The sequence below is a fragment of the Mobula birostris genome, chromosome 2 (genome assembly GCF_030028105.1).
Source record: "Mobula birostris isolate sMobBir1 chromosome 2, sMobBir1.hap1, whole genome shotgun sequence".
Classification (NCBI taxonomy): Eukaryota; Metazoa; Chordata; class Chondrichthyes; order Myliobatiformes; family Myliobatidae; genus Mobula; species Mobula birostris.
Window position 1 is genome coordinate 184,434,316 of NC_092371.1, and position 16,342 is coordinate 184,450,657.

The 16,342-nt window shown below is 41.1% G+C and overlaps 1 protein-coding gene across 19 annotated transcripts in view; it reads left to right on the plus strand.

Moving 5' to 3' along the window:
- The window catches only part of LOC140193954 (doublecortin domain-containing protein 2), a 167,912-nt gene that overhangs the window by 59,493 nt on the left and 92,077 nt on the right, over window positions 1-16,342 (plus strand). For all 19 annotated transcript variants that reach the window (XR_011885004.1, XM_072251174.1, XM_072251168.1 and 16 more), the window contains one exon: window positions 5,254-5,400. Coding sequence is in view for 18 of the 19 variants with exons in the window: in XM_072251174.1 (XP_072107275.1) it covers window positions 5,254-5,400 (147 nt within the window). In the remaining variant the exon portion in view is untranslated. The remainder of the gene's footprint in view (window positions 1-5,253; window positions 5,401-16,342) is intronic.

Sequence of the window (16,342 nt, forward strand, 5' to 3'; positions counted from 1 at the left end):
TTCCACGAGCATGAGCATACAATGATAGAAATTTACTTAGTAAGAGCAGGTTTCTCATTGCATTCATAATTTGTCAGAAGTAAATCTTTGTATCATTTTTAAAATCCAAGCCAAATGTGGGGCCATAGTTTATATCTAAGAAGTTTGATGTGTTCAAGTTGCTTAATCAAGCTGTTTATCAAAAAAAAGGTCCTTGGGGGTAAAAATGGTGCTGGAGAATAATCTGCCTGATTCCTCCTATACAGTTCAATGAAATTCAGAGTATCTAGTAGTGATGTCACATTGTTTCTCTGTGTGTGGATAATGTCTAAATTACTGACAATTTGCAAGTATTTTCATCACCATTTCAAGCTTGTACAGCTTAAAAATTTTTGTACTAGGATCATAGAGAAAAAACACAAAATGCTGTAAATCGTAAATTGAGAGAGAAACATATTTAATGTTTCAGGTCAATGGCCTTTTATCAGAGCTAGGATGGTAATATTGGTACTTGGTAGTTTTTTTTGATTTACTACTGTTTCTAGCAACTTAAACAGAAAATTCATGCAATAAGGGAATTGTGGTTCACTTGAGAGACATACAGACACTGGTATAATCTGGGTTTTGAAATGCAAGTATCTGGCCAATAAATGAAGGTTCTCATCCAACCCTGAGGTGAAAATATGTTTAAGGAGATTTCAAACATAAATGGACATCTCTGTGAATGGGTTTCCTGATTCTGCTGGGAATTATTTAACTTCACACGTTCCTATTACATTGGAAGTTCTATTTTGAACATCCTCAGGGTACTGAGAAGCCATGATGATGGGCGATGGCACTTCAAATTATATTTTTTAGAATTTTACTGATTGTTATCCTTCTGCCTGTTCAATATATATTGATCTATTTATTTTGCTGGTTTCCCAGATGTCGAATTTACTTTCTATTTTTGGTTTACTCTGATCATGGAAATATTATTGACAGTATTTACTGTTTTAATTAATGATTAGTTGTTTGTTTTATGTCTAATACACTTGAAACATTCAATTTCAACTGTGTTGTTTTTGATGTAGTGTGCACCTTCCTATTCATTATGCTGGATTTTAGTTATGTGGGATTTTTGTATCTGATAGCAAAGGCCAAAACCTCCACATACTAAATATATATTCAAAAATTCTAGAACTAGATAAATATATCACCAACATTTGAATTACTATGCAGTTAAAATTTGTGGTATTAAATTAGCCATTGAATCAAGTATTTTTGTCATACCTTCTCTACATGTGCACTGTGGAGATTGATCTTGGGGAGAGTGGGAGCTGGAGTGCTGGGTGGTGATTGTGGAAAGGGGTGGGAATTGGGTTAATACTAAGAAGCTGGCTGTCAATCCAGAATGATGCCAGTTGTGTTGGGTGTTCAGGATGTTGGAAGTAAGTAATGCAGGGTTACACTTCGAAGTTAGTATTAACCATGATACCAAGGGGCAGTCGATGGAAGAAATTACTGGGAGAGGGTGGGAGAGGGTACTGGGTGTGATATTTGGCTGCCAGAGGTGGCCAGGTTGGTTTAGATTTTTGAATGGGTTAGGGAACAGAGTGGGGCCGGGGATTGGATTGATGTGCAACACTCACAAAAAACTGGAGGAATTCAGCAGGCCATGCAGCATCTATGGAAAAGAGTACAGTCAACATTTCAGGCCGAGACCCTTCGACAGGACTTGAGAAAAAAAGTTGAGGAGTAGATTTAAAAGGTGGGGGGAGGGGGGAGTAAAGCACAAGGTGATAGGTGAAACCTGAAGGGGGAGGGATGAAGTAACGAGCTGGGAAGTTGTCTGGTGAAAGATTGGCTGGAGAAGGGGGAGTCTGGTAGGACAGAAGGCCATGCAAGAAAGAAAGAAAATGGAAGAAAGAGAGAGGCGGTTGGCGGGCAAGGAGATAAGGGGATGGGGAATAATGAAAGAGGGGGATGACACTTCTCCTATGAGTCTGTTGTGGTCATATACTGTGTCCAGTGTGGCCTCCTGTATATCGGTGAGACCTTATGGGACACTGCTTTGCTGAGCAACCACGCTTCATCTGCCAGACAAAGTGCAAACTCCTAGTGGCCACTTCCCATTCCCATTCCAGTATGCCTATCCATGATGTGATGAGGCTACATTCAGGTTGGAGGAATAACACCTTGTATTCCATCCGGGTAGCCTCCAACCTGATGGCATGAACATCGATTCCTTGAACTTCCAGTAATGCACCCCCTTCAACATTCCCCATCCCCCTTCCCCTCTCTCACCTTGTCTCCTTGCACACCGATTGCCTCCCTCTGGTGCTCCTCCCCCATTTTCTTTCTTCCATGGCCTTCTGTCCTCTTCTATTAGACTCTCGCTTCTCCATCCCTGTATCCCTTTCGATCATCAACTTCCCAGCCTTTATCTCATCCCACCCCCTTCAGGTTTCACCTATCACCTTGTGTTTCTCTCTCCCCTCCCTCCACCTTTAAAATCTGCTCCTCAGCTTTTTTTTCTCCAGTCCTGCTGAAGGGTCTCGGCCCAAAACGTCAACTGCTCTCTTTTCCATAGATGCTGCCTAGCCTGCTGAGTTCCTCCAGCATCTGTAGATTTTCTTGTGTTTATGACTGAATTGGTGTGCAGTGTAGTTGCTCTAGTAGAGAGCGAAGTGGACAGTTTGGAGTAGAACCAAGGAAGTTAGTTACTTAAAGGGAACCTACTGAGTTTTGTTGGTAATATTGCACTGAGAACTGATTTCTGTGTTCCCCTTTAGATCTGACAGAGGCACAGAGGGTTTAGTAAAGGAAGAGTGAAGTAAAAAGAACAATATTAAGAGGTATCATAGCATCAAGAAAGTTAAAATAGCTCTGAAAATTACAGGTGGGACATCCAGATGTAGGTAACTCATGTTTGGACTCCATTGGGCATACCCAGGGTATTTTGAATGATTTTCATACTGATAATTTTCATTGAATTTCTATTCTTCATAGGAATTTGATTATGCAACACTCAGGACTGTTATGCAATTTAATTCCCTAATAGCACAATACAGATTCTTCGTCACCAATGAGGTTAAAGTCATAGTATGTGAAACTAGTGCCGAATATGAATGTGTGTCAGAGCACTAGAGACTGACAGATGTTGGAATCTAGAATGAACAATAACGTGCAGGAGGAAGTCAGAGAGTCAAGGAGTATCCGTGAAGACAAAGGGATAGTTGATGCTTTGGGATAAGACCCTACATTAGAACTGAAAATGTAGAGGAAGAATAGCCAGTGTAAAGAGGTGAGACGGGCTAGTCGGTGATGGTTGGAAGCAGGAGAGATGAAAATGGTAATGACAGATGGAGCTAGGTGGGGTGGGAGAAGTCTTTATAGAGAGGCTAGGGGAAAATGTTGGGCAGATGGAGGCAGAAGAAGGGGGAGGGGGGAAGATAGAGCTAGAGGCTGAAAGGTGATGTGAAACTAGATAAGGAAGAGATGATAGACAGATGCATCCAGATGGGGGAGGAAATAATAAAGTAAGCCCAAGTCAGTTTAACAAAATAATCCAATTTTGAAGAACATTAGCAACTTTATGACAAGAGGTATAAAAGAATTTCATATTAGCATGTTAATGAATTTTCTGTTAATTTTACATAGTCTTAATTCAAGTCCATAATTTGTGAAAGCTTAATACACAACCTGACCCGATTTGTTTATGCTCTAAATCACTTTCTGCAAGGACATATTTTGGGTTGCATAATGCATAGCGTTTACTATTTACAATAGAGAATAAATACCATTATTTTATGGTGAATAAAGTTTTCACTGTGTTTTCATTTATGATGAAATGGAGCACTAATGTAAACTGGTACCTACGCATCATGATGTAAAAAAAAATGCTGCAAGAATGTTATAGTTTCCACAAATATTACCCGATTGACTTAACATTTGCAACTGTTTTCTGTTTTTAGCCTGGTGTCTGCAGTATTTTCTGCCTGTCTTGTGAGATCAAAGTATAAAATATGGAATAGCAAACAAGTGATTTGCAAAGAAGTAGAAGAGGGAACATGTACTTCCCATGCCAGTTGCCTTCTCTGAACTCTTTCCTATTTGGAAGGGACAGCCACTCTGTTTTCTTGATGAACTGAATTGGCTCAGATGAATAATCTTAGCAACAGAGCAAGGCTGGGAGTAAGACCTGGTATCTAGAGACTGTCCAAGATTGAGTGGTGCTAGGGAATATACCTTTTATTATTTTCAAATCTTGTTTTATGGGGAATTCATTTTAATTTTTCAATGTATGGTATGAAGGAATTTAGCATTAAAATGTCACCCGCTCCTGTCAGTATGCCTGACAAATTCCTTATGTGAGCTTTGCCCCTTTTGAGACACCTCACATATTTTTGGAGAACATAACACAGAAACAAGAAATACACAGCAGGTTAATTAGCACCTGAAGCGGTGAGGCGAGTAACTATTTTCATTTAAATCTTATTTAAATCTTTCCTCATAAACTACCAAAGGAGTTGGTAACAGGCCCCATAAGATATTTTGATCTGTCTAATTTGCCTTAAAGTGCTTATTACTTGTTCTGCATTTTTCTTTGGTGTTTTCTGTTTTCATTTCATTCTCTGGCGAACATTGTTTCTTTGTACACTGAAACTACCCATGCACATTTCACTTGGCCCGTAATGATCCTTCAGTGTCTCCAATGGAAAAAGTAAAGGGCTATTAAACCGGTAAAGAAAGGGTACTGTTCAACGAGGTATGGTTTCATCAAGAGAATTAACCTCCCAGGTTAACCTCTTAATTAAAATCCCTGGATATTCTATTTTCAGCACAAACGAGAGGACCTAGGACTCGGAATGAGTTTTATCCTCCTTTTCACTAAAAGAAATGCTGTAGACACCCAATAGGTCAGTCAGCATCTGCTAAAAGAGAAACAAGGTCCAAAACTCTACATCAGAACAGCATGTCCAGATTCTCCCTTATATGTCCTTGGATTTCCCAGGTAGGTAATTAGATTCCCTTTGAATTTACTATGGTCGATACTTGATCTTAATAATAGGTATTTATTTGGGGATGTTTAACTAGAAGTTTGATGAAATGTCATAAAGGACTTGCAGTTGATGACTAGGCAACTGGCAGAAAATCTCTGTCAAAGATTACCTTTAAAACACTTCATTACCTCAGCTTAATCACTTCCATCAAGATACAGTTACTCAGAAATAATACATGGATTTGAAAAAAAAGGGCATTAAAATGTTCCTTTTGTTTGTGAATACACAGACTCTGTACACTGGATGGAAGGCCCTTGCTTGGTGCGGCTGAATTAGAAAATAACCAATATTACGTGGCTGTTGGATCAGAGAAATTCAAGAAGCTGCCCTATTATCAGGTCCTGTCAAAGAAAGTTACAGTACGAGAGACACAAGGGTGAGTGTTAAACACTGCATTAGTTCTACATTGTTTGAGCATATAACTGTATTTAAAAAGTCGCTTAGTCAGTATTGCAATATTAAATGCATAGATTATACTACACAGTGCAAAATTAAGAGCTTCTTGCAAGGACTTTAAGGTTCTTCAGGAGTGGATATTGTTTTTAAAAATTTTTTAAAGTAACTGCCAGATTTTCAGGAGCAAAGCTGTTCACTGGAACTGCAGAAAATACACACATGCTAAAGAATATTTTATCATTTAATTATTTACTGCAGGCAATATATCAAAATACCTGTGTATTGAAATAGTGATATTGTTGCCAGTATTGTTCCGGGAGCACTGTATACCTCTAGCCGAAGGCAGGAATAAGGTAACAATAGTGTGGGTTGCATTCACAGCATGTGACATCTTTACACCACAGCATTTTGTGTGGTGTTTATGGGCTGTTAACAGCAACTACAAAATTGGGCTGGTAGTTACATGACCCAATGATTCAAAAAGCAACTGCCTATATTTCTGTTTTCCATAGAAATGCATTTCAATTAGGATTTCATGCATAAACTAGACATGAATTAAACTTAAGGTGCGACATAAAACCATAAGGCAAGCCAGAATAGAATCCATTTATTCCCACTCTGTGTTTTCTGCCAATTAGCCAGTGCTCCACCCATGCGAGTAACTTCTGTGTAATTCCATGGGCTCTTATCTTACTAAGCATCCTCATGTGCGGCACCTTGTCAAAAGCCAGTACACCACATCTATTGCATCCCTTTTGTCTACCCTGCTTGTATTTTCCTCAAAAAAATTGCATTAGGTTAGTCAAGCAAGATTTTCCTTTCAGGAAACCATGCTGGCTTTGGCCTATCTTGTCATGTGCCTCCAGGTTTTCCATAATCTCATCCCTAACAATCGATTCCAACAAATTTCCAACCACTGATGTCAGGCTAACAAGTCCATAGTTTCCTTTTTTCTGCCTCCCACGCTTCTTAAATAACGGAGTAACATTTGCAATTTTCCAGTCATCTGGTACAATGCCAGAATCTATGGATTCTTGAAAGATCATTGTTAATGCCTCCGCAATCTCACCAGCTACTTCCTTCAGAACCCAAGGGTGCATTCCATCAGGTCCAGGAGATTTATCTGCCCTCAGACCAGTAAGCTTCCTGAGCACCTTCTCAGCTGTAATTTTCACTGCACCTACTTCACTTCCCCGACACTCTTGAATGTCCGGTATACTGCAGATGTCTTCCATTGTAAAGACTGATGCAAAATACGCATTCAGTTCCTCTTCCACTTCTGTATCTCTCATTACAATATCTCCAGCTTCATTTTCTATTGGTCCTACATCTACCCTCAACTCTCTTTTACCCCTTATGTACTTTTAAAAAAAAGCTTTCAGTAGCTTCTTTGATATTAGTCACCGACTTCCTTTCATAATTCATCTTTTCCTTCCTAATGACCTTGTTAGTTTCCTTCTGCAAGATTTTAAAAGCTTTCCAATCCTCTATCTTCCCACTAGCTTTGGCTTCCTTGTATGCCCTCTCTTTTGCTTTTACTTTGGCTGTTACTTAACTTGTGAGCCACGGTATTATCCTTCTTCCATTCAAAAATTTCTTCTTGTTTGAAATATATCTGTCTTGCACTTCCCTCATTTTTCGCAGAACCTCCAGCCGTTGCTGCTCTGCTGTCCTTCCTGCTAGTGTCCCTTTCCAGTCAGCCTTGGCCAGTTCCTCTCTCTCACCATTGTAATTTCCTTTATTCCACTTAAATACCGACACATTGGAAGTTATCTTCTCCTCAAATTTCAAAGTGAACTCGAACATGCTAATGTCCAAGATCCTAACAATGTGCAACAGAGTAGAAAGAACCAAGCAAACTGAAAGTTGAAACTTACTGTTGTTAAGCCAGTAAAACTCCTCTATGAAACGAATCTGGATTCACATTTCCTTGGATCCCTCTCAATGTTCTCCTCTCCACTCGTGATCAGTATGCTTCCATGGCGGCACAGTAGGATAGCCCTTAGCATAATGCTATTGCAGTGACAGTGACTGGGGTTAAATTCTGTAAGAAGTTGGTATGCTCTCCCCGTGACTGCATGGGCTGCATCCTCCGGGTGCTCCAGTTTCCTCCCACATTCTAAAGATGTACAGGTTAGGCTGGAAGGACCTTTTGCCATGTTGTATCCCTAACTTTAAAAATATTCCCCTCTTAACCTGGACTGTATGGTGACTGGAACAGCTTATGATGAAAAGACTTGATCCAGTGAGTTTATCAAAATGCCCATTTATTGCCAGCAGTTTACTCAATGAGTTTGGGCCTTTTGCATTTTGAGGGTGGATAACCGTCAGTTCAGTTAACTAAATGCCACAGTCAACTCCTATCTTATAAATGTACCTGATTCAATCTGCATTCACTTAGCTGAGATAAAGTTTGCTGCTCCATCTGAACATAAATGTACACTTTGCTCATGTTGACACCTAATTTGGGAGAAAATAATTGACTAGGATTTTTACAATCAATGGTGGTTGTAGGGATAAACTTACAAAATTTCAACAGCACATTGCAAAAAGTGAGAATTTTGAGGATACTCATCTCTGGTCCTCTATAGTAGTTGAAGATGAAGGTTCAGGAGGTGATCTCAGAATAGCTAGGGCAAGGAACAGTAATACATTTTGTAGATGGCAGTCAGTGGGGATGTTCACTAATGATTGCACAATGTTCATTCCCATGTCGCAGTGAGAAGGGAATGAATGTTCAGGATGGTGGAATATTTAGGAAGGAAATGAATGTGTAGGATGGATGGAACTGCAAGAGGAAAGTACTCCATTGTGCTCTAAACGTGCTGCTTGGTGATGTGAACATTTCAGGCTGTTAGAGGGTGAGTCACTTCCTCTGGGATATCCATCCTATGGTAGCAGTATTAATGTGTCTGATCTAGTTGAGTGTCTGGTCAATGGTGATGGTAGGAAACTTGGCAATGGTAATACCTTAGGAGGTCAAGAGTAAGCAGTCAGACTCTGTCTTTGCGGAGATGATTGTTGTCTGACTTGTTTGTGGCACAAATATTATTAACCCATGTTAAATGTTGTCTAGATCTTGCTGCATTCAGTTATGGAATTGAATATCGTGCATCATTAGTGTACATCCCCAATGATTTTAACCATTTCTTTTGATGCCAATTGAGTTCAGTTTTACATGGACTCCTTGATCCACACTTGATTAAATTCCACCTCAATGTCAAGGTTAGTGACCTGCATCTCAACTCTAGAATTCTGTTTAAGCCATGCTTTGCTGAGGTTTGGAGTGCAGTGTTCCTTGTGAAACCCAAATTGGTGAGTATGCTGTGCTTGATGATACTATCCATTATTTTGCTAATGATTAACAGACTCATTTAGGTGGTAATTAACTGGGTTTTGTTTTTCCTGCTTGTTGGACTGCTGCCAGTATTACATCTGTATTGGAACAGCTTGGGTGGAAGTTTGGCTAGTCCTGGAGCCCAGGTCTTCAGTACCAAAATCATGATGATACTTGGTCCCATCGGCTTTGCTATATCCAGTGCTCTCTAATTGATATCTGATGTGGACGTGCTTCTGTAGTGATGAAAATCTTAGGATGAATCATGCATTCAGTACTTTCAGATGAAAAGCTTAGCCCTGCCTTTAGCAGTAACACAGTGCATTCCACCAGAATTGTTCACCTCTTTGTATCTGGTTGAATATTCACCTCTATGATTAGATGCCACATTATATCAGGGCTTTGACTTGATCTGATGGTTGTAGGATTGCTTACCTCTTGTGAGGCGTGCTGACTTTCTGATTAGTCTTACATTGCAGCCTGACTTGCGTGGTACCTGAAATTTAGCTTTGCCTGGTGCTGCTCTTGGCACCCCGTTCTTCACTTCTCATTGAAACCATGGAATGAGCAGTAGTATAAGATCCAGTCTTGCAGCAGGGGTGCAGCGAGAGCACAGCTTCATTGTAAGATTGGAGTAAGACAGTAAGACTAAGACCTGATGAGTTTCTGTCAGCAGTGATGCCAGGAGTAATGAATGGACTTGAAGAAGGAGCACTGATATACAATTAGGCCTCTTGCGATGACAAAACCATTTATTGATTGGACTGAGCTGAACCTGATCATTGATATTTGACAAGGTTTCCTTGCCAGGTTAAGACTGAGTCAGAAGCATTGATGTGTAATTATACCTACTGTCAAGATGAAGTGAAGGCTGCAAGTGTGCAACAGTCTTTTGTCAGAAACAAATTGAACATGCACATGACACTGTAGTAAACCAGTAACAGTGATGTATGATGATCTCAACAGCAAGAACTACTGTTTTATGATGACCAGCAAAACCGCTAAATGAGCAGAAATCCAAGTTGGCAAATTATTTGGAGCACTAATGCATAAATTTTAAACAAATTAGAAATAAAAAAAGAATATAAGAACCATTTCTGTGCACTCCAAAGGATTAAAATGTGGAACAACGTACATAGCACTGGGGGAACTCAGCAGATCAAGTAGCACCCATGGAAGGAAGTGGGCAGTCATGTTTTGGGTTGAGACTCTTCATCTGGACTGCCTAAATCTTCAATGAGCAGTGCACTGTTGGGGAATAATAAGACTGGAGGCTGTGGAAGGGAGAACTCCAGAAGTGATCAGGTTGTTGATGGTATAGAATGGAGTGGCTTGATGATTGTTGGTGGAATACTGTGTCCAGATGAAGGGCCTCAACCCAAAACGTCGCCTGCCCATTTCCTTCCACAGATGCTTCCACTTGTTTGAGTTGCAGCAGAGCTTTGCTCCATATTACTTCACCCGCATTCTTTCAAAACATGGACTCTTGCTGCAAACAATTGCGAAGATCTCATTTAAAACTACTTTAGTAAGGTGGCAGATGCTTGAAGGGGAGAAATGTTTGTAAATGAGGCACAGAATTGAATCAGGCTTGAATGTTTGTGCAGCACCCATGATGGGTCAAATGGCCTACTCTCATACTGCAGTTTTATCACGGCTGCATCAAGGCTTAACTAGTCAACCCAAACCTGGCTCCCAAACCTGGGAGAAGAGTGACTGACATTAAAATCGGTTCTGAGTGTGACAGAGCTGATGATATGCTGCTGTTTCTATTATGAGTTCAAATTTGCTGCTTGGCCAAAACAGTAATGTTATATAGCAAGAACTCACCTATGTTGCTGAGAGCCTTTGATGTAGTCTGCATTAGCTATATTAAGGCTCTATACAGTGTCCATGACTACTTTATTCTATGTTTCATGTGTGGCATCATTCTGCGCTATTTGCTCAGCCTCTTTAGCCACATTAGCGCCTTTTCTTAATAAAGATACATATTGACGATTGTATCATGCTGATAGAATATCATTATATTATTTAAATCATTGAGTCCTTGGGCTTTACAAATAAAGCTAATCACAATTTAAATGTGACTTTTGGTCAGGGGGACCATAATTGAGCTTTGCCTGTTCTTTGGGACGAAACATTCTGATGTATTTCCATTCTTTCTGGAGCCCAGTGCTTGATATTTGGTCAATGTGGTTTCTCGAGGATATACCCTTTGATGTAACAGGAAATGCACCAAGATTAAATGTTAATACTGACTGAGAGTCTGGGAGGTTACTGGCTGGTATATTTAAATTTTAGAAGAAGTTCTCTCTTGAAAGTTTCATTAGTATTAATATGATTTCCATCTCCCCTAATATCTAAGTCACAAGAAACGTATTCATATTTGCCAACATCATTTCCATTCATTCCAGCTGTGCGTGAAAGCCCGTGAATGCAACCCAGTTGCTTCCCAACAACATCAAGCTACCTTGTACAAAATTAAACTGGAGTACTAAAATTTTGTGGTACTGTACAAATTGGTTTGCTTTTGTCTAGAAGAATGCTTGGCTTCTCATTGTAATTGCTTGTTCGTTGTAAGTGTTTCCCTGTTTGGAGGAGAAAGTAAGTGGGTAGTTTCTGGATATCATTGTCATTTCTGTGTTTGCAATACTTATTTTAATGCAAGTATTTAATAGACATATATATAAAAAAAAAGCATCATGGGACCATGGATTTGCGCCTTGGAAAGTTTCCAGGCCTGGGCAAGGTTGCATGGAAGACCAGCAGTTGCCCATGCAAAAGTCTCCCCTCTCCACACCACCGATGTTGTCCAAGGGAGGGGCATTAGGACCCATACAGCTTGGCACCAGTGTCGTTGCAGAGCAATGTGTGGTTAAGTGCCTTGCTCAAGGACACACATGCTGCCTCAGCCAAGGCTCCAACTAGCGACCTTCAAATCACTAGATGAACGCCTTAACCACTTGGCCACGTGCCAACACTAGACATATATATACTTAATGTAACTCAAGTGTTTTTAAATAAGTAGTGAATCTTCAAATCTGGCTGCATCATGGATTCAGAACAGATGAGAACCTGTAGAAGCAGAAGAGAAGGAGATCTTTGAAGCTAAAGGCACCTTTTAAATGGCATGATACTCCAGTGTATAAAACACAGTTCTGCGTTGTGTGCAACATACACAAAATGCTGGAAAAAATCTCAGCAGGCCAGGCTGCATCTATGGAAAAGAGTAAACAGACGACGTTTTGGGCTGAGACCCTTCATCGAGACTGGAAAAATGATAAGAAGTCAATGAGAAACTGGGGAGAGGAGAGGAGGAAGTACAAGGTGGCAGGGGATAGGTGAAGCCGGGAAAGGGGGAGAAGTGAAGTAAAGAGATAAAGGGCTGGAGAATGGGAAATCTGATAGAGGGTGGAAGATCTACTGTATCTACTGTATCTGTGAGACATGACATAGATTAAGAGACCGCTTCACCAAGCACCTGCACTCTGTCTGTCAAAAAAGCAGGATCTCCCAGTAGCCACCCATTTCAATTCTACTTCCCATTCCCATTCCAATACATCACTCCATGACCACCTCTACCGCTGCAATGAGGCCACACTTAGGTTGGAGAAGCAACACCTTGTGTTCCATTTGGATAGCCTCCAACCTGATGGCATGAACTTCAATTTCTGAAACTTCTGGTAATGGCCCCCCATTCGCCTGCCCCCTTCACTGTTCTCCATTCCTGTTTCCCTCTCTCAACTTACCTCTTATCTGCCCTTCACCTCCCTCTGGTGTTTCTTCTCCTTTTCTTTTCTTCTCTCCTCTCCTATCTGATTCCACTTCCTCCAAACCTTTCACCAATCAACTTCCCAGCTCTTTACTTCACCCCTCCCCTTCCCTCCCAGTTTCACCTATCACCTGCCACCTTGTACTTCTTCCTCCTTTCCCCCCCACCTTCTCACTCTGACTTCTCCTCTTTCCGGTCCTGGTGAAGGGTCTGGGCCTGAAATGTCGACTGTACTCTTTTTCATAGATGCTGCCTGGCCTGCTGAGTTACTCCAGCATTTTGTGTGTGTTGGCTTGGATTTCCAGTATCTGCAGATTTTCTCATGTTTGTGATTCTGCACATGAAGAAATAAACTTGTGATTGAGTTAAGGCATTAAAGAATGAAAAGGCAAATCAGTACTGCCTTTGGACTTTGTTCCTGTTCTTTTTTTTCTATTATTGCTTCCTTTTTTATGGTCTCCAAGCTTCTCTGCTATAATGTGTCATATCATTACTTTTCATATTCTCTCTGCTCTGCACTGTGTACGTTTTTCCCTAAGTGAGCAGTTTGTGGCCACAACAAGATTTGAACATGATAATCACTAGAGAGACACTAAAATGAAGGGGTGATGCACAGTTGGAAGTACTGATTTCTGAAAGTTAGTACTTACAACCAAAACCACATCATTTCTCTTAGGTCAATGCAAAAGGTCTCTTAGTCCTTCTTCCAATTAAATTAGAGAAGCATCCTCCAATTCTAGACTGAATACGACTGAAAACATGAGACATAGTTTATGACATTTATCTTTATCTTAAGGTGGAAAAAATCTCCACCTTAAAAGAAAGAGGGAAATTATTTTAGCGGTGCCTAACAGGAGAAGTTAAAGGTAGCATTAGGTCAAAGGGCAATAATGCCAAAACAGCCAAAATACCAATATCAGGGAACATTTCAGAATTCAGCAAAGACCACAATACTGAAGTTGTAGCTCCATTCAGTGTCATTGAGGTTATTGTCACTGACATATGTTGTGAAAGTTGTTGAAGTAGTAGTGTGAATTGGGGATTGGGAACAGGAATATATAGACATACAAATACACTAATTAGGGTCGGAGAGGACCACACAATACCTCAGAACTGCACCTCCATAAGTCAGATCATAGCTAGTCCGATTGTAACCTCAACTGATTGCCACATTAGGAACAGCATGATTTCACTGGAAAAGCTGCAAAGAAGATTCACTAGGATGCTGCTGGGATTGATTATTTCAGCTGGGGAGAGACTTGACTATGATTTCTCATTGGAGCAGAGCAGGCTGAGCGGGAACCTGATAGTGTCGCCCATTTTATCTGCCACAGGAGTTTTTGGCCATCATCTTGATAGCAGTGTACGTCCCATCTCGGGCCCATGTCAAACAGACTCTAGACAAGCTGAGTGATGTAATCAACAGGCATGAAAGAGTGCACCCTGATGCATTCCCCTACATTTCGGGGGATTTTAACCAGGTCAGCTTGAAATAGCCTCTAAATAATTATCATCAACATATCACTTGTGGAACCAGAGGAGCCAAAACACTGGACCACTGTTTTGCTACCATCCAGAACGTTGATCATCCCACTCCCTCATTTTGGAAAGTCTGATCATCTGGCTGTACTTCTACTCCCTAAGTATAGGCAGAGACTGAAGTCTGCAGCACCAAAGGAGAGGACCAAGAATGCACAGACAAGGCAGACGGAAGAGCGCTTACAGGACATCTTGAAGCTGTGGGCTTTACAGAATTCAGAGATTCATCTTTGAGTCTGAATGAATACGACACAGTTGTCACATACCATAATACTCAAATCAAAACCCATGGCTGAACCAGGAGATTCAATGTCTGCTGGAGGCTGAATCTGTGGCATTCAGGTCTGGTGATCTAGAACTATAAACAAGGGCCAGGTATGACTTGCAGAAAGCTATTTCACGAGCAAAAGAGCAATTCTGATTGAGCTTAGTGGTGGAATCAGATGTATGTCAACTCTGGTAGGGTTTGCAGGCCATTACTTCCTACAAGGTGAAACCTAATATGAATGATGTATCACTCCCAGATGAACTCAATGTCTTTTGTGCTCACTTTGAAAGGGAGAGTAAAACTACAGTTATGAGGGTCCCTGCAGCACACGGTGACCCGGTGATCTCTGTCTCAGAGGCTAATGTCAGATGAGGGTGAACCCTCGTAAGGTGGCAGGCCCCAATGGTGTATTCATTGCTACAGGTGGAAGGGTTCTCACCTGCTTCAAAAGGGCAACAATCATACCGGTGCCCAAGAAGAGCCAAGGTGAGTGCCTTAATGTCTATCATCCAGTAGCATTCACATCTACAGTGATGAAGTGCTTTGAGATGTTGGTTATGGCTAGAATCAACTCCTGCCTAAGAATGGACCTGGACCCACTTCAATTTACCTATCACCACAATACTAACAATTTTCTACAGTGGATGCGACCTCATTAGCTCTTCATATGGCCTTGGATCACCTGAATAATATTAATACTTACTTCAGGTTGCTGTTTATTTACTACAGCCCAGTGTTAAACACAACCATTCCTACAGTTCTGATCAAAAAGCTCCAAAACTTGAGCCTCTCTTCCTCCCTCTGCAACTGGATTCTCGACTTCCTCAACAGAGGGCTACAGTCTGTGCAGATCAGAAAAAAACATATCCACCTTGCTGATAATTAACACTGGTGCACCTCAAGAATGTGTGCTTAGGTCTACTGTCTCTTCACCAATGACTTTGTGGCTAGGCACAGCTCAAATGTCATGTATAGATTTGCTGACAACACAGTTATTATTGGCAGAATTCCAGATGGTGATGAGAAGGTATACAATAGTGAGATAGATTAGCTCAGGGGTCCCCAATCTTTTTTGCACCACGGACCAGTTTAATATTGACAATATTCTCACGGACCGGCTGACTGGGGGGGGGGGGGAGAACGGCGGGGGGACGGGAGCTCAAGTAGGGTTAAACTCACCTCAACATGTCTTTTACAGTTAGAGTTGCCAACTTTCTCACTCCCAAATAAGGGACAAAAGTAGCAGTCAAATACAGGACAGTGTTTACCCTGAGAAAGACTACCATGACCATGAAGCCTTGCGCGGGCACCTGTGTGCACATGTGTGATGTGCGCATGCGCATATGTGCCGATTTTTTTTCTCTGCAAATCAGTTTTGGCTTAATCTTCCCGACTACACTGTACATACTTTATTTCTACTTTATATAGGCTGTGTACTTATCATATCATTCCTGCTTTCACTATATGTTAGTGTTATGTGCTAGGTTTTATGTGCTATTTGATATGATTTGGTAGGTTATTTTTTTGGTCTGGGAACGCTCAAAAATTTTTCCCATATAAATTAATGGTAATTGCTTCTTTGCTTTATGCCATTTCGGCACGAAAGGTTTCATAGAAACGCTGTACCTTAGCAGGGGAAATATGGGACAAGGGCGGTCCGGTATGGGACAAACCAATTTAGCCCAATATACGGGATGTCCCGGCAAATATGGGACAGTTGGCAACCCTATGTTCAAGTTCAACAGTGCGTGACAGGGAACGAGGAAAGGTGCAGCTGACTCATTTCGTTTCCTCGCGGCCCGGTAGCCCATGCTTTGCGGCTCAGTACCAGTCCACGGCCCAGTGCTTGGGGACCGCTGGATTAGCTGGTTAAGTGGTGTCAGAGCAACTACCCTGCATGCAAAGTCAGTCATACCAAAGAATTGATTGTGGACTTCAGAAAAGGTAAGACAAGGGAACACACACCAGTTCTCATTGAATTGGAAAGGGTGAGTATCAAGTTCCTG